Source organism: Thunnus thynnus, chromosome 5 (genome assembly GCF_963924715.1).
Source record: "Thunnus thynnus chromosome 5, fThuThy2.1, whole genome shotgun sequence".
NCBI classification, from domain to species: domain Eukaryota; kingdom Metazoa; phylum Chordata; class Actinopteri; order Scombriformes; family Scombridae; genus Thunnus; species Thunnus thynnus.
In genome coordinates, this window is record NC_089521.1 from 14,585,727 (window position 1) to 14,611,035 (window position 25,309).

Genomic DNA, 25,309 nt, shown 5'->3' on the forward strand with positions numbered 1-25,309 from the left:
GCTGAGCTACACATTATGAATCAAGTCTTTCTATAAGAGCCTGTCTGGAAATCCTGGGCTAATTTGGGCCTTTGGCATCGAGGCATTCAAAGAATAAAATAGTTTTCTTTCTCACAGCTTGGAGAATACAGCAAAGGCTCTGTGAGCTCAAAGACAAAGCTTCAACATCTCTGAAACTGAGGGCTATCTGATGCTTGTTTTATCAAGTTATCCAGAACTGATGGATTAAGTAACCTCAAAGATTTAAAAACAGACACTACTAGAGGCGAATACAGTATCCAGTTTGAACGTACATTCACTGATGTCGGTTGAAGCATCATCTCTAAATTAATGTGATAAAGTTCAACTGTGACCGTATAGAATCTGAACTGTCCCATTCTTATCTTGTTGCTATTCATTCGATAGTACAGTAGTCCACTGTGTGAATGAGTCAGCTTTAGTGTTGCTTCAGTGATCAATTTAAACACCTCAGTGAGCATGAATTTACAGACGTTCATGTGCTTCTCACTCTGCAGCTGCCACCATACCACTGGTGTGTTTCACCACGTACTGCACTTCAACTGAGCAGAAAAGCTACAACAACAAAAAACAAAAAAACAGAAATGTCAGTTCGCTGCTGTAAACAGACTGTGGAAACAACCTCAGATGTTTCCAATGTCAGATACCGCAGAAAGTCCAGCAAGGCAAAAATTAGCATTACGGTCGCTTAATGACAAGTTTAAAAATTGTCCCCAAAATGTGTTTGATAAAGGGAAATGCAAATGACATTATTATAACCCCTTCCTGACTTTTTTGAAGCAAAAAAAAAACTGCTGTACACTGCTGTAATGTAAATTAGTGCAGAAATAATAGCTGGTAATTGATTACCACAGTTGATCAACAGAAAATAATCCATTCATCAAAGAAAAATCCAAACATTTGACACTTAAAGCCTCTGAAATATAGAGATTTGGTTGTTTTTCTCCTTTTTATATACAATTTTAAATACAATACCTCTGGGTTTTTTGACTGTTGGTCAGAAAAAAATAGATATCTGAAGACAATATATGTGATAACTTTAAGCAATTGTCATTGTTTAGATATTTCAGAGACTTTGTTATTCATAAATTATTGAAGGAATAATCATTTAATGTATTTATTATGAAATAGTTTGTGTTATGCTCTTTATATTCCTCAAGGAAAATGCTACCATGTTTTATTAAAATCACATAAAACATCACAGTAGCTCTTTGCATTTTGGGTTGCACTCTGTCCACAGTGATATAGATTATTTATCTTGTATGCTGTACTGCACTTTGGTCAGGAATTTAAACTAAAAATAACAGAGTTCCAGCTGTTCAATGACGTAGTGGTACAACTCATCTCATCAACAGCCACAAAGATACAGATGAGTGTCAAGAGATACAACGACACAGCACACGTAAATAGAGTGTACCAAATGAGTCTGTGGATAGTATCACTTTCCACAGTTACCACACACACACCAACAGGTGCTTCAACTGAGCTGTTTGTTAAATGAGCTCCAATCCTACTACTCATGAAGCAAAATTTGACCTCTGCCCTCACTTTACATCACAAGTGCAGGGTCCTTTTCTATTTGACCGTTTCTGTTACTGCTTTTTTTTTGTTACAGACAACGTGTCACGTGTGTGTTGTAAAGTAAATGAAGGGTTCATGATGTGATGGTGACTCTGTATGTGTGTGTGTATGTGTGAGTGTGTGTATGTGTGTGTGAGAGAGAGAGAAAGGGACAGGACAGCACGTGCCAGGCAGGCTGAGCTATTAGCAGGCCACTTGAGATGGGTTATGTAACAGCGTTGTGGCTGCTGCAGTACCTGCTAGGCCTGTAGTCGCTGTCATAATTTTACACACAAACACCCGCACACAGATTCACATCGCATGCACAGCACACCAGCAGACAGTGTAACACGATCCTATTCTGCTGCTTGCCACCACATCACTCTATCCTACCCAACCAGATGCACTCATTATGAGAGCCAGGATCTGTATGTATGTGTGTGTGTGTGTGAGTGTGTGTGTGTGTGTGTGTGTGTGTGTTTGAGGTCATCAGGTTTCAGTTCTTTTCCAACATGCGGATGGGAGGGCACAGTTTTAATTAGTCCAGTAGCTTCATGTTGAGTTGTCGGCCTAAAATTGTAGTGCAGTAGTGCAGGAGATTAGGATAAAGATGGACTTTAACATGTGGAGACCCAACTGCACACTGGCCCCCCTCCCACCTGCCCTCAAAGACACACTCACACTCACACTCACACACACACACACACACACACACACACACACACACACACACACACACACACACACTCTCTTACCTACATGTCAAGTCAAATCCTAAAATCCTACTCATGGCTGGGGTGTGGAGAGGACAGATGGAACAAGCTGGTGCAGAGATCAACATCATGGACTCTACTTTCAAATTTAGCTGATTTTCCATTACATCCTCTGTCATTGCACTTAACTTAACTGTATATGAGGCAGGTCTGCAAACATGCTAGTGGCTCTGTGAAGCTGCACTTAGTTTAGCATTTTGCTCAAAGCCCCTCTGTAAGTACCTAAGTGTTAGCATGGAAATGTGTGTTCAGTCTCAGGGGATCATCAATGTTGAGTTCATCTGAATGAATGAATGAATGAATTCATCCTGAGATTGACACGAATGTTTCATGGCAATCCATCCAACAGTTGTTGAGACATTTTACTCAAAACCAAAAATGTCAACCTCATTGTGGAACTAGACGAACATTTAGGGGATCTCCTGGGCACCCTGAATGTCTGTACCAATAAATGTAATCTGTACATTTATACCAATCCATAGATGTGAAAACTTGGATCTGCTGGAGAAAAAGTCAGTGGATCGTCACAGTCTTTAGGATGAATCCTCTGGACAACAGGGATGTCTACACCAAATTTCATGGTCTGTTCCATCAAATAGTCATTGAGATATTTCAGTCTGGAGCAAAGTGGTGGACCAACTTGTTGCTCAATGTCCATAAAACTCAACAACCCAAGTCCAAACCAAGACAAATATTTCATATAGGATTAGCTATAGGGTAAGATAAGGTATCTAGAAAATAACCTGAACTGAAAGAGAGGTGTTCAGGAATTTGATTGGTCTAAAACGACTTGACCATGTGATTGGTTTTCTTAAATTTTAAATAAATTAAAAAAAAGGTTTTCTTCCTTCTATTCCTTTCTTTCTTCTATTCATCTTATTTGAGCAATGGCATCCTACATAAACACAGCATTTTCTCACAGTTTTGGTTGATTTTCTGTACTTGTGTTTTTTCGTTTGGGGCTCCTCTTGCTGGTTTGATGTGGGGCGGGAGTTTTTGTCCCTTTACCGTTTCCCTTCCCCATGCACCTTACAAGTAGGGTAAGTTATGTCAGAAACCCCCACTCTACCATCTGATCACAAGACAGCCTTAATTACAATTTCAACATTGTTGCACCCTTTTGTGAGCGTTATGAAAGAATATCGTTTTATAAAACAAATATGTGCTACATGAAGAGATAAAGTAGACACAGAAAGTGGGTTTAGTTTAGAGTATGTTACCGTCCTGTTAGTCTTTCTGCTCTGCAGCATATCAGGAGGTGTTAATATAAATTCCTGACTCATCATTACCTCATCATACAGTGATACCTTGGCCTGGCATCAGAGAACCGACCTGTTGGAGGACCTGCTGATGCATATTAATTCGATGTCTGTCACCTGTTTGTTATGCAAATTGTTCATTATAATGCGACCATTCTTATGCCCATCACGGTCGAATGTTAATCACAAAATGTGCCATTGTGTGCCGAGACTTCATTTGAATCCATTAACCTAACGGCAACACCTTTAGTTGCCCTTACATCCTTCAACTTCTTGTCTGTGTGTCAGTGCAGCAAGTTGGTGCATTGATGATAATAGAGCTGGACTGGGTTTAATTAGTATTTAACCACAGTGTGTCCTAGCAGGTTAGGAAGACTACCTGAGCCCAGAAACCCATCTCTCTCCAGCAGTGAGGGAGAAGGAGAATAAATTGGGATGCTTGGCCCAGGCCTGGAGGCTCAGTCTCATTTTTCGATCGCTCGTCTGCTGTAGAGCCTCATGCTTCTCTAACATACTGTGCAAGTCTGCTAAATAAGACGGCTGTGCAACTTTCAAACACCAAAACCATGACATTTGTATGCGGATTGCTGGCACAGCTCGCCAACAAGATATGCATTAGGATGTGAAATGAATGTGCTTGTTTGTCCTTATGTCCCTGGAATAATAAGCGAAATGTTTCAAGCTTGTGTGTTTATGTGCAATGGTAAAGCTAGTAAAGAACAGTCTCAAATTCCCAACTCATTACACCATTTTACACCTTGCAAAAAAAGCGTGATTCACTAATTGATGATGCAACCGTTAATGGATAAAACTGCATTAGAAAGGTACTGAGGTGATGTCAATACATTTCACTGTTATTGGCAATGTTGTGTGTATGTGTGTGCTGTGTGTTTGTGCTGTGTGTGTGCACGGTCTACTTACCGCGATCATCTGGGCCACATAGCTCTCTGGGCCAGTGTACTCAGTTGGATCCTTCACCCTCACCAGAACCAGGAAGTAAAGGTAGTGCCACATGTTGTGTTCAGACTTGATATGCTCCTCGAAGGACACTGTCTTGTTGTCAAATTTGTCCCTTTCCAACCCTGTTAGACATGAATTCCATTTTATGTAGTTTTTCCAAGTATATCATGCAGTGTTTTCATACAGTACTGAGTGAACAGAAGGGTTGTACGCACCACAGATGAAACAGGTGGTTTTTAGGATCTCCTCCTTTCTCTGTTTTTCACTCCTCAAGTCCGCGAAAGTGTCAATGATAACGCCAAAGATGAGGTTAAGAACAATGATGATGACGACGAAGAAGAACAGAAGGTCGTAAACCACGCGGGCTGCAAACAGAGGCTCCTGGATGGTCCGATTATGTGTAAAATATAGAGAAAATGCATTATGTCACTTCTAAGATTTGAATTTCATCTTAAACAGAAGCTGATGCAGCACAAATGCCATTTATGTATAGCAATAATAACAGACATTAAGTATAGAAAAAATATTTTAAAAATGTAAAAAGTGAACACTAATTTGTTCATTCACTGGAAGGTTCTCGTACCTCTTTGGAGGGTCTTCTGAGAATGTCTCCCACACCACCTCCATTACGTAGCCCCTGGTTCAACACTGTGATTATACACATGAGCAGCGTGTCGCACACCCGCTCTATCCCATCATCTTCATCTGTAACCAGACACACGGGACGACACGTGAGAGCAAGGCAGAATGAGATAGAATTTAAGCAACACAGGAGGAAGGAAAATAAATTAAGAGAAAATATAACAACATTAGAAAGGACAAGACTGAATGTTCAGCACTAGCTGCTAAATCCAACCTGTTCTAAAAGCTATAAGGACAGCCAGTAACACATAACAAGCTAGAAATTACACAAAATTAACTTGACAGACTTGAAATGTATCATTTAAACTATCATTTTCTTTATTTTGTTTTCCTTATTTGATGACTAAAGGATCAATCAAATTTCTACAACTTACTACTGCAATTATTTTTTCGTACCATTAATCTCAACTGAAGCTAATTTGAGTTGAATTAAATTTAAGTGTTAATTGAGGGTGTGTAAAAGATTTTAATAAAACTCAAATTTGGAAAAAAAAAAAAAAGACTATTATTACAGCCTGACTTAATTCAAGAAATGATAAATCAGCTGACTCTCATGGCTGCGTGAGATGACAATTAAACACTCTTTTTTGGAAACAGCCAGTAATGGTGTGACTAAAGATCAAAATGACACCATCACCTCCCTCACCTCCTCAAATGTGAGGATAAAACAGGAGAAAATGAGAAGAATACGAGTGTTATAAATTATGAAGAAATGTTATATATTATTTATATAAAATATGAATTGTACATACACTATACATAGGAAATGGCATTCACAGCGTGACTGCTGAGGAGAAAGAGGAGGTGAAGTATGTGGATGAGATCACGTGCGTGCCCCTATAGTGCAGGTGATCCATGGAGACGCAGGAGAACAAACAGGAGTGTGAGTCACCCCCTCTGCCTCATCAAGTTTCTTTGTGTCCTCCTTGTATATGTGTGTGTGTTTGTGTGTGTGTGTGTGTGTGTGTGTGTGTGTGGGGAACAGTGTATGATTATGTGTATGTGTGTGTGTGTGTGTGTGTGTGTGTGTGTGTGTGTGTGTGTGTGTGTGTGTGAGTAACCTTTCAGGAACTGACTACTGCTGGAAAGGTCACATACACACCCACACCCCAGTCAGACGACTAAATCTTAAAACTTGCCCACTCAACAGTGACTTTTATTATGGGTTGGGTGTTGTGCAAAGCAAAGCAAAGCAAAGCAAAAAAAAAAAAAAAGATAAAATAAAATAATAAAGAGACAGAAAATATGTCACTCAATAATACAACTTACCAGGAACAGATTTAGGTGAGGAAACGGGGCAGCTATCTTTCATACATGTGTCAGAAGCTTTAGTGTTACTCAATAAATCCCCTTTTCCTAAAAAGAAAAAAGGTGAAAAACAGTTGTGTGTAGTTGATAACAGCACATACACAGATTTTACAAATTAAAAAGTGTGATAAAATTGTGATCTGGCTTTAAAATTCCTTCCCGCTAATTCTAATCAGCACCAGTAAAATCAGTAAGGAAGATATAGTCAGACATTATGTAAACTGAGGCAGCAGCTGCTAGGTGGGCGGTGAAGTGTTGCTGAAAAAACCTGAACAAATCATTTGCGCATCGGCAAAGTCCTGAGCAGCAGAGAAGCTGTACTTGAGTGTGATCAGCTCAGGCAGACAGGCAGAAGGAGAACTCTACACCTGGGCCAAAGTGTCACCAAAAGGGCTTTCTGCTATGACAGACTGGAGGACAGGGGGGCAGGGCGGGGAGACAAGAGGCGGAGGAAGACGGAGAAGGAGAGTGGAGGGGACAGGAGGGCTGCGGTAGGGCGCAGGGGTCAGAGCCCTGAGGCGGCAGCAGCAGCGTGGACAGGGTGCTACTCAGCCTTGATGGAGCTCGGGTTGTGCCTCAGCTCAACCCTCAGCTAACAGACAGACAGGCGTGAGCCCAGCTGGTTACATAACCCACCACTGCTCTGCCGCGTCTGCTGTGCTCTATTCAGCAAAACACAGGATGGCGCGGCCACCAGGTTATGCAACAGGTGCACATGTGCTAGCAGGTTGTCTTTCCTGACCATCGAAGCACTGTGCCAGAGCTCATTAACACACCCACACTCTCCACAGTGTTTTCAAAACATGTGTCTGTGTACGTATATGTACTGTACATATCCTTCTTTTTTTATTTAGAGGTTGTACATACGCAAACTTTGATTTGACAGTTTTTGTTCAATAAATTGTAAACCAGAAAGGTAAAAAAATTGAAGACAAAATACAGAAATTTCAATATGGTGAACCATCTATGAAGTTGAAACCAAGTTATGTAACAGTTTCATTCTGAGCCAAAGAATCCTTTTGATTTTAGACTTGATAGTTCAGAAGTTGGTTGTCAGCAATGTTAGATTGTTTGACATGTAGATCTGCCAACCGCACAGCCTGTCAGTTATCTTTGTTCACACCTGAGGTTTGAAACTCATTAACTCCTACGCTGTAAAATCACTGCGTTATCGATAAGTTTAAAGCAGGAAAACAACACATACAGATGTTTATGACAGTATTGTAAGAGAGCGCAGTTTTACAACATGTTTTAAAGTTTAACTAAGGTTAAATGCAGGAGCACTGCAGCCACGGCACAACAGAAAATAAAGTGACTACAAGTAAGGATAAAATAGGGGGCACTGCCATTCTGCTGGAGAATCAAAAAACCTTTTTTTGGGATATTTTATACAGTATAGACCTGACAGGAAATGAGGAGAGGCAGATAGGGGATGACAGGTCCCTTGCTGGACTCTATATAGAATTTTAATTTGCAAAGGTGACGTAAATATATACTTCACGTAATATCTACATTTTGTTGTAGACATGCTTACTTTATCAATCAGTAACGGGTCTGTTTAAGGCAGGGGATCAGTAAGGACTAAGAGTTCTGACCTGGTGAAGGAAGGCGGTCCACCTCCATGCGGAAATCGTCCTTGAGGAAGAGAAAGCCAATGATGGAGAAGAAGTAGACAAGAAAGATGGCCAGAACAGCTGTCAGAATAATTGAGCGGCCATTCCTCGTCACACTCTTTATCACGTTGAGCAGCGTCTCCTCTCGGATCACCAGGTCAAACAGCTGCAGAGGGAGATCAACCAACATCGGCGAGTCAGAAAATGTCTTTTTTCAGAACATTTCTTACACAATTAGTGTAAAAAAATGATTATTGATCAATCAGTCACAATGCAAAGGAAGTGAAGTGTGTCTGAGATTTCTTACCAAAAAGCTGTAGAAGAACTCATGCACAAAGAGGCCCAGAACACAGATGATAGCATAGCTCAGATGGTAGATAAAGAGCATGTCCATAACAACTGCTTTGTAGCCACGGGTGAATGTTCCCTGGTTTCCAACAAAACTCACCAGAAAGACTATCTTGTTGAACAGCTGAAAGAGAAGACAAGGCTCAGGGAGTCAACAATTTTGATGTATATAGAGGCAAAAACACACCCCTAGACGATAGGTTAAATGTTCAATTACTTACATTGACAGTACCCAGTAACAACAGAGCGGGGCCGAGACCCATAGTGTAGATGGCACGCAGAATGAGGGAGACCAGGAAGAACAGGATGCCCCACGGTTTGGGAAATACAGGAAGTAAGGCAGTGAACACCCCCAACGCCACCCACAGCAAGATATTCCAGAACGGGGACAAAATGCCTGGGCAGAAGAATAAAACATCAATCAAGGTACCGAGCATCAAAGCTCCGAAACATCGTGGCATTTCTCTAATGAATTATTCACCTGAGCTAAGAGCTTAACTTAGCTCAACACAGTCAGAGGCAACACTTTAAAATGTCAAACACTGGTCCATAGGGACCGTCAACTTCATCATTCAAACAGCCGTCTCTTCTTCAGCTAGGGCTGTAAAACCACATAAAGTCGCTCACGATTCTTCAGGAAACGGCAATGTTCTGATGATTTATTGATTAGAAAGGCTTTCAGGAAAATACTTCAACACTTACGTTATCAGAAGAGCACGAGAGCCACATATATGTTCAAATTTCAGTTGGGCTTAAACCATTTGATCTCACAATGACACAAAAACAACAATCTGCATTGCTTCTTAAAAACCCACTGATATGGCTGGCAGTGTCACGTACATTTAACCTGAATACAATATGGCAACATTGCAGATAAATGCCATGTAATGGGATGGAGAGGGAGAGTGGGGAAAAAGTGATACTGTATATGATGTTTACCAGCTCTGCACTGCTGCACAGGAGTTACATGAAGTCACCAATCTCAACAAATAAGAATGATTAAAGTTGAAAGTTGTCCCGTCCTCACAGAGCCAGGGAGATGTCAGTCAAGCAACACGCCTACACTAAACATGAGGCTAATGAGTCAAATAAGTGAGTCCATGGTGGGTGTGAGAAGTCTTTAAATAAATACAACTAACTGTGACATAGGGCAGCCATTTTCAAGTGCAAACACACAATAAAAACAATAAGCATTTTTCCACAGCACCAGACATTTAGACTTGTGCAGGTGTTACTAATTACATTAACGATGGCTCCGTTCTATTCAAGTGTCCCAGTAAGCCATGACAGTGTGACAGCGAGCTAGCTTGCACAATACCGGGACCCTGAAACTGAAGCAGCTTAACGAAATTCAGCCATCATTAACTTTTAATTTACACTTGTGCTATTCCTGCTGTGACACATCAAATGTCTTCTGTGAAAAAGGCCTATGTATATATCACAGTGTGAGAGACTCAAAGGCTTCTATTAAACTCTTCAACCACCGAAAACACATACATACAAAATGCACTTTTGATGCAGAGCATACTTTTTATAGTCAATACACTATGAATTATTTAATGCAGAGGCTGGCAATTAGTTTTGGCCAGGAGGCACTTTTATCATTGCAGTGGAGACACAGACATCTAAATTTTATTTGAAAGCAAACAGCTAAATAAAATTGGTCAATGTTGAAATGAGTTAGTAAGTAGATGCCCACCTTAGTCATGTTGTGTAGCTGCTTTAATATACATAAAGCTAAAGTAGGTAATCACAAATCTGACATTGTCTGTTTGATCCATTAATGACTTGCAGGTCAGCTGTTATAACCAATAAAACATAGCATGTCTCTCTCAAACCATTCAAAAATAATGGTGGATAATGACAACAGTAGTTTTACAGAAGAATGGACAGTAACATGTGCGATCATCTTACTTTTAGGTGCCATCTCCAGGCCAATGTGCCTCCTTTGCAACATAAAAAACTAATACAATCACTTCATCATTTCTTCATCAACACTCAAAATGACTGTGGTTAAATAATACAGTTGGTTTTATTTGCATTTGAATTAAAGAAATGAAAATGAATGGTTTTATTTCTCATACGGTAAATTTATTCGACCTAATTTCAGCACTATGAGCTGTCCACAGCGTGACCAATCAAACAGCTTTGCACATGATGCAAAATAAGACACAGATCATCAGCTACTCTCCACATGGTTGTAGTGATTATTAAATGGTAAAATCATCTTGATCTAATTGGAATTTAAATGGGCTCTACATTTATATCGTCACATCTAGAGTATATTTCTGATTTTTTTCTAAAAGTTTTGCAACTCAATAAGGGAATGTTTTAGATTTCATTGCACAACCAAATAATTTAGATAGAGGTCCAGATTTTGCCCACAGGCCACTATTTGCAGACTTATTTCCTAGATCCTTCTATCACACTGAAAAGGTAAAATACACAAGTTTGAGACTGCAGGACACTTATCCAGAGAGGAGGCTGCAGCTCTAACTGGCATGAACAATACCTGTCTAGCTTTAGCCGCTCACCACATGAGCAGGATTGGCTTCAACCCAACACATCACACAGATCATTTGTAGCAGTAAAAAAAAAAAAAATTTCTCACCCTCATCTCCATCATCACCAAATGGGTAGAAAACAGCCACAGAGATGTTGAGTAGACAGGCCAGGTAGAAGGAGATACTCCCCCAAAGAGAGATGTGGCGTGAGAACCAAAACAGAGCCTTATTTTCTGTCGGAACATAACAGGAAGAATAAGTACGGAGACAAAAAACTCAGCATACAAAATCACAGAATCACTACAGGAAATAACCAGACACTCTGGATGATAATCATGATTTACCATCCTGCACCCTGCTTTACTGCTGCCACAGTCATTATTTTCCCGAGCGCTGGATTCAGAATGTAAAGACTTACTGCGGATCTTCTTCTGCCACCTCATCTCATTGTAGAGGTTGTCAAACTGCTGGAAGAAGTCGTTAACCTTGCTGCCCTGGTCGTCTCTCTCGGTGGTGGTGAACACACGCACCATGGACTCCGCGGTGAGGTATTCGCAGATGTTAGGGACCGGAAACACTATCTGCTCCATGGTGCGGTCGTGACGCACAATCTGGCAAAAACAAGAATGTTGTGATTTGCTGTTTTAGAGATTCAGAGGATAAATGGATGAAATGATGAGGAGGTTTACCTCTATCTGAGCTGTGTGATTGGCATAATAATGAAGGGCGTCATCCTTCTCATTGTCGGGGTCCACCCCTGATCCCAGCCCCAAAACCGACCCTGGCCTCAGGCTCTGCTGCAGGATCTTATTGTGTCTGGCCAGCTAGGATCCAAAAAGAAAACACCTTATTTATTTCAGTTCCAACATACATGGACTACCGAACTCTTATTATTGCACATATGATTCCCAAAAAAAGTGGGTGTATCGTGTAGGGTTAGGGTGAGTCTGCAACACTGCAGCAAGACCCTTCTCCTTTTACTCGAACCGCCGGTGGTTCAGACCAATCAGTGTCCTATGAGGATTCTCGCGTGATCTCGCAAATCCAGCTGCCTTGCAAGGTAAGATGGTGATAGATGGACAGATCATCCAATCACCTGCCTAGTGTTTTTTGAAAGTGCCTGCCCTTTTCCAAACAGATTCCAAGGACGACTTCTCAGATGGTTCTGTGTAACAAACCATCTGGCGAGTCAGGCTAATGTGACAATAGAGATAGATAGTTGTGTTGTTACACTGGAATGCAATGAAAACTCTGCTGTGAGGTTGAGTTTTTTTTGTTTGTTTTTCTTCTCCTTCTTCTTATTTATTTATTTTAAATATATAACTGTCAAAACAGGGTGAGAAATATATAGAGCTTTTGCAAATCTCCCTTCTGTAAATCCCATGGTTGCCAATAAAAATCTGTAGAGTAGTTTACGGTCCGCATTTTTATGATCTACTGTTCTAAGTTTGTGTGTGTGTGAGTTTTCACTTTCTGAGGTTAAAAAATAACAGTATATAAGTAAAAAAAAATCCCTTCCTTGTCATGATGAAACTAGTCAGTTGGTTGGACAAAAATACCCCGTCTGACACTCGGTTCTAAAGAGGCAGAAGTGAAAACCTGCTAGACTCGGCCTGCCCTCTCCAACTGACATAAACTGTAGAGAAAGCCAGAAGACATAGACTAGATGTGCACACATTCACAAAACAACCACCCATCTCATTTATTTACTGTTGATATGGTGGACAAGATGAAGCATGTTTGTTTAGTAGTACAGCCTATCTGTCTGCAGTGCCACATCCTGAAAACTAATTTTACAAAAAGAGAAGTCTTCTATCACGTAGCACAGAGGACACACACTCAAACACACATACACCAACTCCTGTGCTGTGCGGCCCCGAGGTCAGCCGGAGGTCAGACAGAGAGAGAGAGGAAATGCAGCAATGCCTCAGTCACACACAAAAACACGCTCAGGCATTTTTATTACTTGGTGGGCCAAGATGTAAATGTTGTGTCCGACGTCTCTGGGCTTGATCTGGTCTCCAAGACAGTCCCCTTCCTCCTCACTCTCCAGACCCTGAGTATAGGCCTCCTTCATTACATCCACCTGAAGCACAAAAGTTAGGAAATTTCACCACTTGGTACAGTACTTAAAAACAGATTTTACATTGGACCTTTCAATGTGTATGTGTGAACAAATGCCAACCCCCCCCCCCACACACACACACACACTTACCAGTTCAGTGGGTCTCATCTTGTAGAGAATCTTCTCTGCGTTCTCGCTGTCATGGCGGCTCTCCATGATAGCCAATAGGAGCTTGGACGCATTATTCTGGAAAACAGGGCTCAACCAATTAGCTTTAATATTACACATTACAGGAATGATTCTGAGACACAAATTATTCAGGAACTATTGACTTGAATTTAAAGCTGATAGGAAACACAACATTCAAAAAACTCAGGTGCAACACTTGGCCAAAGTAGGTACTTGAAACATTGGGGAAATTTGTAAAACCACCTCCCAGTCATCTTGTGATCAGTCTCTTGTTCTACACATGTAATGAGTAATACAGAGCAAATTGTAAGTATTGCAATAGTAAGCCTCTCAGAGACACCTGCTGCTCACCTTAAGCTCCAGCACCAGATCCAGCCGATGCTTCCCCAGGGGGTTGATGGAGTTGACGATCAGTGCGATAATAATGTCAATGCCATTTGACTCATGCTTGGCTATACAGGTCTGGGAAAGTAAGACGGGTATAGTTAGGGTTGAAGTAAATTAGAAAACAGAAAATTCATCAGTAGAAGGTGTGTCTGTGCTTGACAAGTCATACATGCACATTAAAGAGCTGATCTAAGAGAAATGATTGTGAGATCAATGTTGAACCATAACTGATTACTTCATTATGGAAAATTACAAAAACATTTAAAATGGACATTTTTGCTCTGTGTGAGTGTTTGGACAATGCTTGGTCATTAAGAAAAATGTTTTATGTAGGTAGCGTTTATATCATTTTTTGCTTTGTTTGTTTGTTTTTCTGTGTAAGGCATGTATTTCCATACTACATACAGTATGTGGTTTGCAGCAATGATTTGTTTCTGTTTGGAACATGAATGTCAATCACCGGAAGTTACTATTTATATGTTGTTTTAATTGCGTGTCATGTAATCCCATGTGAGATGGATCATTTTTAATGGTATGATGAAAATAAAAATCAATTAATTCATTCAATCATTTGATATTTAAACACCAATGTTATGCATGGTGAAGATAACATGAAAATTTGGGAATAACAATAAACATATTGGTGTCCAAAGATACTGCCAAACAGCAAGGCTTTAAATGCAAGAAATGACCAGATTTAAACATACATGCTCATTTAGTGTTTTATCTTCTGGGTTTGAATTTCTGACAACATACAGTCCCCTTTTTGGCAACTAACATCCAACTCTCAGATGTTGAAGATACCTTGAAAGGATCTCACAGGAGGGATTTAAAAATGGTTCCTCTACTGAACTATGTGACAATATGACTTTCACAAAAATAAGGACCACAAAATATTCACTGTGATAAACTGCTTCAGTCAAGAGAGGTTCAATGTCCCTGCAAGTTGGTTTTTATCACATACTGAAATGAAAGCAGACCCATGACTGCCTGGAAAGTTGGAAATCTACCCTCCGTTGATACCTATGGTATTCTTATAGTTGGCAGTGATGCTTAAGTGACGTACATTTTGTAGTTAGTGGGCTATAACATTCAAAACTACCACTATGGTTATTCTCCTAAACATCATATATCCACTGCACTAAACCTACTGTCTACTAATCAGTCCTCCTCCTACCTGGTTTTCATGGCAGGGGCCCTGGCAGTACTCTGTGATGGTTTCCAAGGTTTGGCGAACCAGGTCTACATTACTCTCATTTATATAAAGGCCCAGCAGCCCGAGGCCTCCGGTGGTGCTTCCACAAATACAATCCAGGAACTGAAGGGTCTCACAGACCAGATTGTAGTTAGTCTTGTTGTTCTGATTGCGTAGAAAGTTCTGGATTCAGAACAGAAAAACAACCGTCAATCAGTAGTCAGTTCAACAGTAGAGATGTGTTTAAAAGTGTTTTTTGCAGTGGAGTAGCCAGTACCTGCAGGTCTGAATTGTGGTTCTCACAGAGCAGCTGTAGGTAACGTAAGATGGGTTTCATGATAGTGATGGCTGGGCTCATCTGAGTTTCTTCTAAAACTTCCTCAGTCCCAGCCACCTCATTATTCTGACCCAAACCTTCAAGCTCGGGATCCAGCTCCTTTCTGAAGGCACAGAAGGCCTTGGAAGTCACGGACGAGGCCTCCTTCAGCTGCCCCCGCATGTCCTCCCTCATATGAAGACCTGAGTCTTTCCCTACAGCACAGCATGGAGGGAGACACTAAGTAGCACATTTCACTGGACAGTAAAGTAACATTTGCTGGAAGATGAGTCTTTGCAAGTGGAAGGACCTGATATATGAAATATGTAATGAGCAAACACTTTGATATTCTAGACATATTAAAAAAGAAATTCAAAGACCCCACTCAACAAGTGGGCAACTATTGAGTGGGGTTCTGTAGCATGAAAGCACCCAATCTTGATACAATGGTCTTTTGATAGGCTTGTGATGTGGGCCGTCACATGGCCTCTGACATGTGACTGCAGGAACTGGGAACAACAGTCTGCAGAGAGGTCAGCACAGCAACAAAGATCATTCTGGATTTATCTGCCACTATTGTTTAAACTCAACTTCAGGACCACACATACTGTAAAAGCATTAACATTTTCAAGTTTATATCTGAGCCTTTTTTGTGGCTTTCACTCACTCCAGGCGTGTTTCTATGGAAATGCAGAGCCGTGCTCTGGACATAACTCCTATGACTCAGTATGTCACTTTTAAATGCTCATCTCTAAGTACCTTTGGCATTATTACACAGTTGGTTCACTTTAAAAAAAAAACCTTATTTACTTACTTTCAGCTACATTTTACACAGTGGTTTGCTCCATGTTCCAGACACCAGTGGTGAAAAATGTTTTCTGACCAACTTAGCCAAAGAGCCGTGGTGTGCTGGTAATAATTTAAGTACAGGAAGGTTAAAACGCATCATTACTCATTTGTACCTTTCTTGAACCTGACGCTACTGACATCACCATCGTCATCCCTTTTTCTGCAACTGAGTTCAAACATGTTGACGGACACGGTGGCTCGGATCTCTTGCTGGGCCAAGCGCATGCGGTCGTAGAAGACCTTGAAGAACCTCTCGGACTTCTTCTGCTTGTACAGCTGGTTGTAGAAGGAGTTCTGGGAAGGAGGCAGACTGGCAATGAGCATAAAGCTAATTCTGAATCTGTAAGTGTGTGTGTGCGTGTTTTGGGTTTCAGCTGGAGGATTTGAGCGTCTATATCACCCACCTGTATCTGTGTGTTTCCGCCCTGTAGAAGGGCAATGCCCAGCAGGATGCTCTCCTCAAACACCCGATCATTCTTGGTGTTGACGATGAGATCAATCACCAGCTCTGACGTTCCAACATTGTCCAGCAGACACTGGATGTCCACCATACTGCTGCCTGGCTTGTCAGAGTCCAACATGGGGGAACCTCCTGCACAGATTCAACATAAATTATTCTCTCAACAGATATAACTGCACACATTATTGATAATGTTGAATTCTAATAACTTTTTTGACACGAATACTGTATATATTTATTAGGTGCTTAGAAATCGCTTTAGACAGGTTGAAAGTCTGCCAGCGATTGTCAAACAGCACTTCCTCTAAGAAGAGGAGTGCTGTCATGTTAGCTGCTGTTGTTTCCTCTGCTTTGAGTATTTATTGCAGTGTCTACTGGGTTTATTTGGGGTTCTCAGTACCTCCGGATGACGGCTTGACAAAGCCGCCAGATGAGCTGTTTCCACTCCCAAGCTCTGACTTGGAGAGAAGCTTTTGATTTCCAAAGTAGCGTGTGAGGAGAATCTTTCTTAACTCCCTTCCCTGTGGAGAGAGAAATCATAATGTTAAATCCATATCACAGTCTGAGAGAGAACCTGCCTCACACTAGCAAATTCACATTTATACACATTTGAAAATGTAGCTTTTTCTGAATCACGTCCATAAAAATAATGTCAAAATGAAGGACACTAACACATGTCCCATCTTAATGGTTATGTATTGCAGTGGTGTGGTGTATTCACTGGCATGAAATCCAGCCAATCATCCCTAAGAGATTTCATCTTCCACCTAATAGGAATGATCACCGTCATCCCATGATGCATTTCTGTCTTGATGGGAGCCATGGCTTGCAGGATGGCAACGCTTTTATCAACAAAGAAATTGGAGCCTCTCCTTGAGGAGCATAACAATAATAGTGTGTCCATTTACTAGATCCTAAATGAGAATCTATGAGAGACGGCAGCAGAGACGGTTTTTATTTAAAAAAAAATCATGAGGATGAAAAGAGGTTATATTTAGGTTTGTTATAATTAGTGATGATGATCTTTTCTTTCTTTTTTTGGACTAGAAAAAGGTGTTTCTTTATTGCTCAGCCTAACAACTGCAATCACTATGACCACCACCTTCTGTCAATTACAACATATATGACAAATTCATAAATAGGAACATCACCAATATTTCTGTGATTGTGTAAATTTGCATTGAGTGAGAGGATAAAGAACAGAGGATGAAGTAACATTTGATGGATGAAGGATGAAGTAAACTCTGACTAACTGAATCTCATTTGAGAAAACACACATATTGCATGTGCACGGAAGCACTGATGAGAAAAAGTGATAAAACGAGGCTGGATGTGGTCATTTGCTTGAGAGAATGTTTTATGTATATGCAGTACATGATGTGTTACACAACACCACGTTGTTTCCAGTTACAAATTTATATAAGAAACACATTTATTTTCTTTCCATCTCTCACAAACATCTCTCTGTGTCTCTTGTGACATGTGACGCAGATGAGCAGAAATGAGATGAAAGGATTCATGGAGATAATCTCCCAACGGTGGTTGTGTAATCAAAGTGCGAGTGTGATTGACAGGTGGGTGACTTGGATTGTGCTTGTCACCTTATTTTTGTAGTGCAATGGGGAGGAGAAATGATGGACGGATGGATGGGATAGAAAAGAACTTATGGATACTAAGGGTAGTTAGCATCAGTTTCCATGGCAACCTAACAACTCAAAACAGCCTTGTTCTGATGACATCGTTCTACCGTCATTATTGATCATGGAAGGATGGATGAATAGATGGATAAACTAATTGATTAAAGGATGGAGCAAAAGGATGAATGGACTGTAGGGAGCCACCTGTGGTTTTCATGGAACTGTTTTTTTTAGGACAATCAGCCTTCCCTAAGACACAGGCGGTGGACAAAGTAACAGAAGTACCTGAAAATACTAGTTTTGTAGTAAATAGAATTTTTATGAAGCTCATACTGTTTTTTTTAATTAGTTGATTAACCAATTAAAATAATTATTATAATACATTTAATTTGTACCGCCCTTTTCATTCATAGTGTCTCAAGAATTTTGAAAACAATTAATTCTTTAATCAATTATTGAGTAAAAATGCCAAACATTTGCTGGATTGAGTCACACAAACGTTTGTGCTGCTTTTTTCTGTTTTATATCACTGTGAACAAAATATCTCTTGGTTTTGGACTGTTGGTCCAAGCAAAGAGTCACCTCGGCTACTGGGACTTTCTGACATTTTATACACTAAATGATTTATTGATTAACTGAAAAATCAATAGATTAATTGATAAGCATGACAATCCATTGTTCCTATCAGTTAATGCAGTTTTCCTGTGTTCAGCATACATTGTCAGTTTTGAGCCTTTTTCCCTTTACTATTCCATAACAGAACGTCGCAGTGTTTACGACTGACACACCAGCAATTCAGGCAGCGATTATGTGCCTGCCTATTTGTCCCTCTGCAAGTTCCCTTATTGTGATTGTCACACCTCTATTAAAGCTGACATATTCTTCTAATTGGTATTCAGTTTAATATGACTCATTTGTGTAGCCGCCTTTGTAAGCATTGTTTACAATAGTTGCTGCTTACAGAAAATTGCTGGTACATTGCAAATCTGTAATGTTGCAAATGGAAGTCTCTGCCAAACATAGAAAAATGACATTATCACAGAGAAATACTGTACACAAATGGCACAACCATTGACGGCATATTTTCTTTAAAACACTTGAAACAATGCCCTCAAAAAAACCACCATAGATACTATAGTTTCAACATAAACACATGAGATGAGACAAAACGAGGCGATGCCATGCCCCACAACAGACACTGGCCAGGTACAGTCCAGCTGAAGAGCCTCCAACTAAGTGCAGTGGAGAGCAAAGATGTGGAGAAGCACCTGCTCCCTGTGTCAGTAAACACTCCATCTCATCTGCAGTCAGCAGAGACACTTGTCTGCCTGCACTGTCTGGCTGCTATCTCACAAACACACACACATACACACACATACACACATACGTCTTGAACTGAAGGTGAGGATCCATTGAGCCAGCTCCTCACATTTCCATGCAGCGATGCACAGACACATTCTCAGGGGAACTACAAACTCAGCACTACACTCTATGAGGCAGTGCATCCCCACGTACGCTCTTTGACTGATTGCATTTTGAATCATGTTTGACTTAACATTTCCCCTTTTTCTGACAGAGGACGTGTTGGTTTTGCACTACTCTCAAACACCAGTAAAAAAGAAACGCTCTGGAGGGGGAAGTTGAAAGGGGGTGGGGGTGACAGGTTTTTGCTCGTGTTCGCCTCCCTTCTGGGCGATGCAGTCTGCTGCCTAGGTCTGCAGAGAGAGAGGAGAGCAGTGAAATAGAGGGAGAGGAGAGGAGAGGAGAGGAGAGGAGAGGAGAGGGGAGGCAGGATGGCGGGAGAGGAGAGTCAGCCCAGCCTGACTCATCTGCTTGCTGCTGCATTGACGAGAAAAACTCCAGTCAGGTGATGTAAGAGCCACGAGAAAGAGAGATAGAAATAGAGGTAGAAGAACTGACAGAAGTGAGGGGGGGGGGGGGGGTCGGGGGTATGTTGGCGAGGGAGAGGGAGAGGAGGAGAGGAGGAGAGGAACAAACAAAACCTAGCATGGAGCAGACAGTCGTGGTGTTTTAAAATGTGCACCGGCACGCCACACTGCGGCTCTGGTGTCCAAGCCGGGGATGAGCTGCCGATCCCCACCTCCGGCATCCTCACACCACCCTCTTCTCCCCCCCCTCCTTCCTCCAGCCCCCTCGCAGCTCTGCTGTCTGCAGATCTCTTCGACTCCAGAGAGGAGCGTGCACAAAAAGACAAAGACATAGGCTGCCCTGTGCTTCTTTAGGTGGTCTGAAAACTCACACAGGCAGCAGAGGGTAGCAAGACAGACAGTACTGCGAACAGGCGGGGGGAAGGCTTGAACTGCTCAGGTCAGACAAGGTCGACTGTGGCAGAGACTCGGGCCACAAAGGAGGAGAACGTTACCCAAACAAGTTCACATCTTTTCTGTGTTACTTTCGCCTACAACCGAAACCTGAGAGGACTCTGGACTGGTGTCTTTTGTAAATAGTGGGGGGACACTGATCAAGTACACCGTGACACAGCCCAAGAGTTTCCCCACAGGCTATTTAGGCCATTTAGGTCAACAAACTATCAAACTGAAACTCTACCTTCTGAGTATTATTTGTTGTCATTAGCACATGATACTATCATCGTGTACAGAATAAAAGCATGTGGTGCATGTTATCTAACAAAGAGTTGTCTCTAAGGCGGCAGTGAGCTCCTCAAACAGCCTGGAACTGGAGGGAAAATGAAAAGCTTACCTTCCATAAAGGTGATACATATCCATATCAGTGTGTTTTGCAAGGCTCACTTGCCAAGGGAGATATTCTATGACTAGGACAAAATCAGGAAATCAAGACACATACAGTCGGATAACCCTGCTGCTTTAGTACAGACACTATGGGAACATGTGCAGTGAGAGAGACGTGGAGGGATACAGACAGGGCTGTAGCTGCCATCGAGGAGACTTAGGTCATATGTATTTTTTTCTGGGAATTTGGTTTGTTTTAGCAACGTTGCAGGAGTTTGCAGGAGAAACTTTTTTAGTTTCACATTTTTTAGGACGATTCTCCTCCAGAATTTTATTCCTGGCAGTGCAGAGAGCGCAGTGAAACAGCATTTAGATTGTTACTTTACGGGTCCATCATGTTTTAGGAAGTTTCCTGGAAAGCACTATGTAATCTAGCACTAATTAAAGGGAATATAGAGAAACATATTTGAGATAGTTATTGTGGTTAACAGTGTAGTTAGTTGTGTTGACTTTGCAAACAGATTTCAAAGAAGTGCTCCATTTAAACATAATTTGCAGAAAATAAAACTGAACATGGGGGACGATGGCTTAAACTCATGACCTCTTCATTTCTAAAATTCTGGCCGGGTGAGTAAACAGAAGCTAGAGTTAATGTTATCTGCTGCTACTGTTAATCAGAGGGTGAATTATCGATCCTGCACTTAGTTTTATGGAGGGCTGTGCTATGCTACGTTAGGTGACACTGTTCAATGAAGTCGCATATCCACACCTTACATGCATCTCATGAAATTTTGTGAGAGACAAACATGCGCGGACACAGGCATCACGTGTCGCCATTTACTTATTATGTTTTCAAGCAGCAATTCCACAGCATATAAAATGCTTTTATCCAACAAACAAGCACATCAGCAAAACAAATTAAGGCCCACATGTGAGAGCAATTGGTGAGACTCGTTCAGGGAAATACAAGACCAGCAGCATAAACAAGCATGCAGCAAAAGGCCAACTGTTAGCTGGCGGGTTCGCAGTGGAAGTGTTACATGTGATTCTCTAACATTGTTAAGTACTGATTGTGTTTGTTAGGAAGACTGTGATGTTGAAGATGGGTTGGCTGGCAAGATACAAGCAAGGCTTGTTTGTTTCGTCTGGTAACCGAGCATGGTGGACATGGTGGACAAAATAAGAGGAACACCTTGCAATAAAAACAGTCCTGCAGTAAATAAAAATTACTGAGGACTTGTTTTTTTTATTACAGGTGTTAAATAATTTCAACTGTCATTTTTGAGTCTGTATTCTGAAGTTTTTTTCCATCAGTGTTGGTGAGTTTCGGCTCGTGACCACTGGCATATGTGCATGATCACATTTTCTAATGTGTGTGACAGCGATTCAGTCAGTCGCAGTTAAAGAGTCTACACAAGTGAGTCAAATTGAATACAGATTTGCAGCTTTAATAGAGATGTGATCATCATTTTCATGAGCGAGTTACCAGAGCAACGTAAGGGAACTCACAGTGGGACACAAAACCAGATAGTTGCTACCTAAATTGCTGGTGCATCAGTTACAAACACTGACAAATTATGTGCCAAGTAGCAAGGGAAAAGTTTTAAACCAATGATGACATAAAGACGGTGCCAAATTCAGAGAAAATGTGCTGGCAAAGAGGAACAGTGGCAAGAGAGACACTTAATGGGATGTTTGCTTAATAGCACTTTAAACCTAAACCTCAAAAATGAACACTGACCTCTGACTGTCTCAACAAAAACCAAACACCAAATAATTATTTACTGCAAGACTGTTGTATATTATTTTGTCCACCAGGTGTGTGCATCCACACTCACACACTCTAATGTCATTAAAAAATGACAGCTAGAAGCAGTCAGTCTAAACACAAGCCTCAATTCATTTAATTCATGCTTGTTGCTTGTCATGTGCCTCGCTTGAGCGCAAGTGACCTAACTCACATGCAATAAGATTCAAATAACAGACTATGAACCGTGTCAAAACACTGTTCCCAGTGACAATTAATCTCATTCATAGTGGCCCTCAGATTCGCAAGGCCCTGAACTCACTAAAAGTCTTTTCTTTTTTATTTTTTTTTACACTACATCTCTTTCCTCCGTGGCTTGGAGCTAAAAGACTTTGCCAGGCACCGTGCTCCTGGTCTGGAGGCATTTCTACACAGCGAACACAGACTTCCTGTGCCCAGTCACGGCCAGAGCAGACAGACAAACAACATGTGCTAATCCCTAAATCGCCATGGAAACCAAAACATAATACTCCCCTAACAGACACCTGACTGATGGATCAAAGGAAGGGAGAGCAAGAGGAATGAAGGACAAACCTTTTCAGCAGGTAATAAAACATACTGTACATGTCAAAGATTTTCACATACTTTTATTTTTTTGGCCTTACATAAAAATTCATAAAATCTAAAGAGGTATTCAGGGTCTAGGTTTAGGTCTACATTTCCTAACTCCAACTTTCTGACTTGACTCAGCATGCTGTGTCAGTCAGCCTGAATCCAGCCAAAGGTCAAACCATTTGAGGTATCCATGAGCTCACCCAGCCCTCTGCCTGCCTGCCTGACCTGCTCCATGTGGATGAACCTAAGCCTTGTTCCACTTCTCCCATCAGAACACAGACAAAACAAGGAAAACCCTGCAGGATGAGCTCACACAGGGACAGCCAGAGTGGCACTGCATGCCTGGGAGTGTGTGTGTGTGTGTGTGCACGCGTGTGTGTGTATGTCTGAGCGTGGCTTTACGTCTACATGCGTGCGTGTGATGCGCTTAGCATCGAGAGAGTGGTAATCTGTAAATCTGCTTTGCCTTGGGCAGGTGGTGTGAAACTTGGCAAGCAGGAAAGAAATAGAGGGAAAGAGGGATGAGAAGAGAAGAGAAAGAGGGACAGACAGACAGCATGTGAATAACGGGGATAAGTGTGAAAGAGAGGGAAGAAAGGCAAACAGAGTGTGAGAGTGGTTGAAATTACATAACTGGCTTTTTCAATCCTCAGTAAACAAAAAGACGTGTACATGTTCATACACATGACAGGATATTTCATATATATGCATGCATATGTATGAAATGCTTAATTTAATCTCGTTTAATTTAACGTTTAATTTAACCTCACTTGTCTGTCAGTTGCCATTTAGTAAAAGGATAAGGTTGTTGATATTGTATATTTTTCTTATTGTCAATGAATCCCATGAAAAGACCAAAACCAACAATGAACTGTTCTACTAACAAGTATTATGAAAGCCTGCTACTATATATCTTATCCCTTTATTTAAAAACACATCAATGAGCCACAGCATTGTTCTGGGTGATGTGTAACATTCGAGTCGATCCAACAAACACCGTCCTCCTGCCATAAATAGTCAACCCGTGTACAAATCCGCAACTGAAAATAGTCCCCAACAAATACGCTAATCACTCATGTTTGAATGACATCAGTGAAACACTACAGTGCTCACATTTCTTAAGAAATCACTCACTTAAAACTGAAACTATATACATATAGTGAAATTATATAACTGTGACAGATTTTAAAGATATTCGTCTTCATTAGCAACACATGAGCTGGTTTGCTACGGACAAGATGGGGAAGCTGGAAAGTATTGAGAGATGTATAGTAACAGGATTTGTATAGAATAATATGCTTCAAGTAAAAAAAAGTGTAAGGCTGCAACTAACAATTATTTTCATTATCGATTAATCTGTTGATTATTTTCTCAATTAATCAAATAGTTGTTTGGTCCATAAAATGTCAGAAAATGGTGAAAAATGTTGTTTTGCTGTTTCACAAAGCCCAAATGGACGTCCTTGAATGTCTTCTTTTGTCCACAACCAAAAGATATTAAGTTTACTGAATTCAGAAGAAATAAACCAGAAAATATTCACATTTGAGAAGCTGGAATCGGAGAATTTGGACATTTCTTTTCTTGAAAAACATCTCCAAATGATCATTCAATAGTTGGCAACTAATCAGTTAATTGACTAATTGTTGCAGCTCTAAAAAGAAAAAGTGCATTAGATAAATTTCTCGTGTATTTCTTGTGTAATATTTGAATACAGTATGAGTATGCATAATACATTCTTTCAAGGCTTTTCCCCCCTAAAACCCCTCCTCACCCGAGACATCTCGAGGGCAAGTGGAGGCACAAATATTTATAAAGCTGCTCTTATCTGACAGTCAAAACAAGTGAAGTGCAGCACTGAGAGCCAACACATCTCTGTACAATGACTGCTGCACAGCTTCCTTCAATGCCCGACCGGCGCTCCTGGCATGACCAAGGCAAACACAGAGCAGGGCCTGGGTGGGACTAGAGGGGAGAGAGATAGAGAAAATAACTCGGGCGGGCAGACAGAATGCAATAGACTGAGACAAAGCATGGAGGGGGCAAGGGAGGAAGAGAGAGGCAGCGAGCGGACAGAAGAGTGAGAGTAAGGAGGGAGGGAGGGAGGAAGAGAGAGAACATGATGTTCCACGTGACGCTGGCTCAGCCACTGCAGG

General features: G+C 41.1%; 1 protein-coding gene across 3 annotated transcripts in view; it reads right to left on the reverse strand.

Annotated features, from left to right (window-relative positions):
* itpr2 (inositol 1,4,5-trisphosphate receptor, type 2) overlaps nt 1-25,309 on the reverse strand; it is a 57,941-nt gene that overhangs the window by 5,698 nt on the left and 26,934 nt on the right. For 2 of the 3 annotated variants that reach the window (XM_067589390.1, XM_067589392.1), the window contains 18 exons: nt 16,847-16,967; nt 16,391-16,578; nt 16,100-16,280; nt 15,099-15,352; nt 14,804-15,004; nt 13,591-13,701; nt 13,201-13,296; nt 12,952-13,071; nt 11,675-11,809; nt 11,404-11,596; nt 11,093-11,218; nt 8,703-8,878; nt 8,441-8,605; nt 8,116-8,299; nt 6,482-6,568; nt 5,154-5,275; nt 4,786-4,951; nt 4,532-4,692 (listed from right to left, as the gene is read on the reverse strand). In XM_067589390.1, the coding sequence (XP_067445491.1) occupies nt 4,532-4,692; nt 4,786-4,951; nt 5,154-5,275; nt 6,482-6,568; nt 8,116-8,299; nt 8,441-8,605; nt 8,703-8,878; nt 11,093-11,218; nt 11,404-11,596; nt 11,675-11,809; nt 12,952-13,071; nt 13,201-13,296; nt 13,591-13,701; nt 14,804-15,004; nt 15,099-15,352; nt 16,100-16,280; nt 16,391-16,578; nt 16,847-16,967 (2,787 nt within the window). The remainder of the gene's footprint in view (nt 1-4,531; nt 4,693-4,785; nt 4,952-5,153; nt 5,276-6,481; nt 6,569-8,115; nt 8,300-8,440; nt 8,606-8,702; nt 8,879-11,092; nt 11,219-11,403; nt 11,597-11,674; nt 11,810-12,951; nt 13,072-13,200; nt 13,297-13,590; nt 13,702-14,803; nt 15,005-15,098; nt 15,353-16,099; nt 16,281-16,390; nt 16,579-16,846; nt 16,968-25,309) is intronic. The other variant, XM_067589391.1, reaches the window with a different exon arrangement.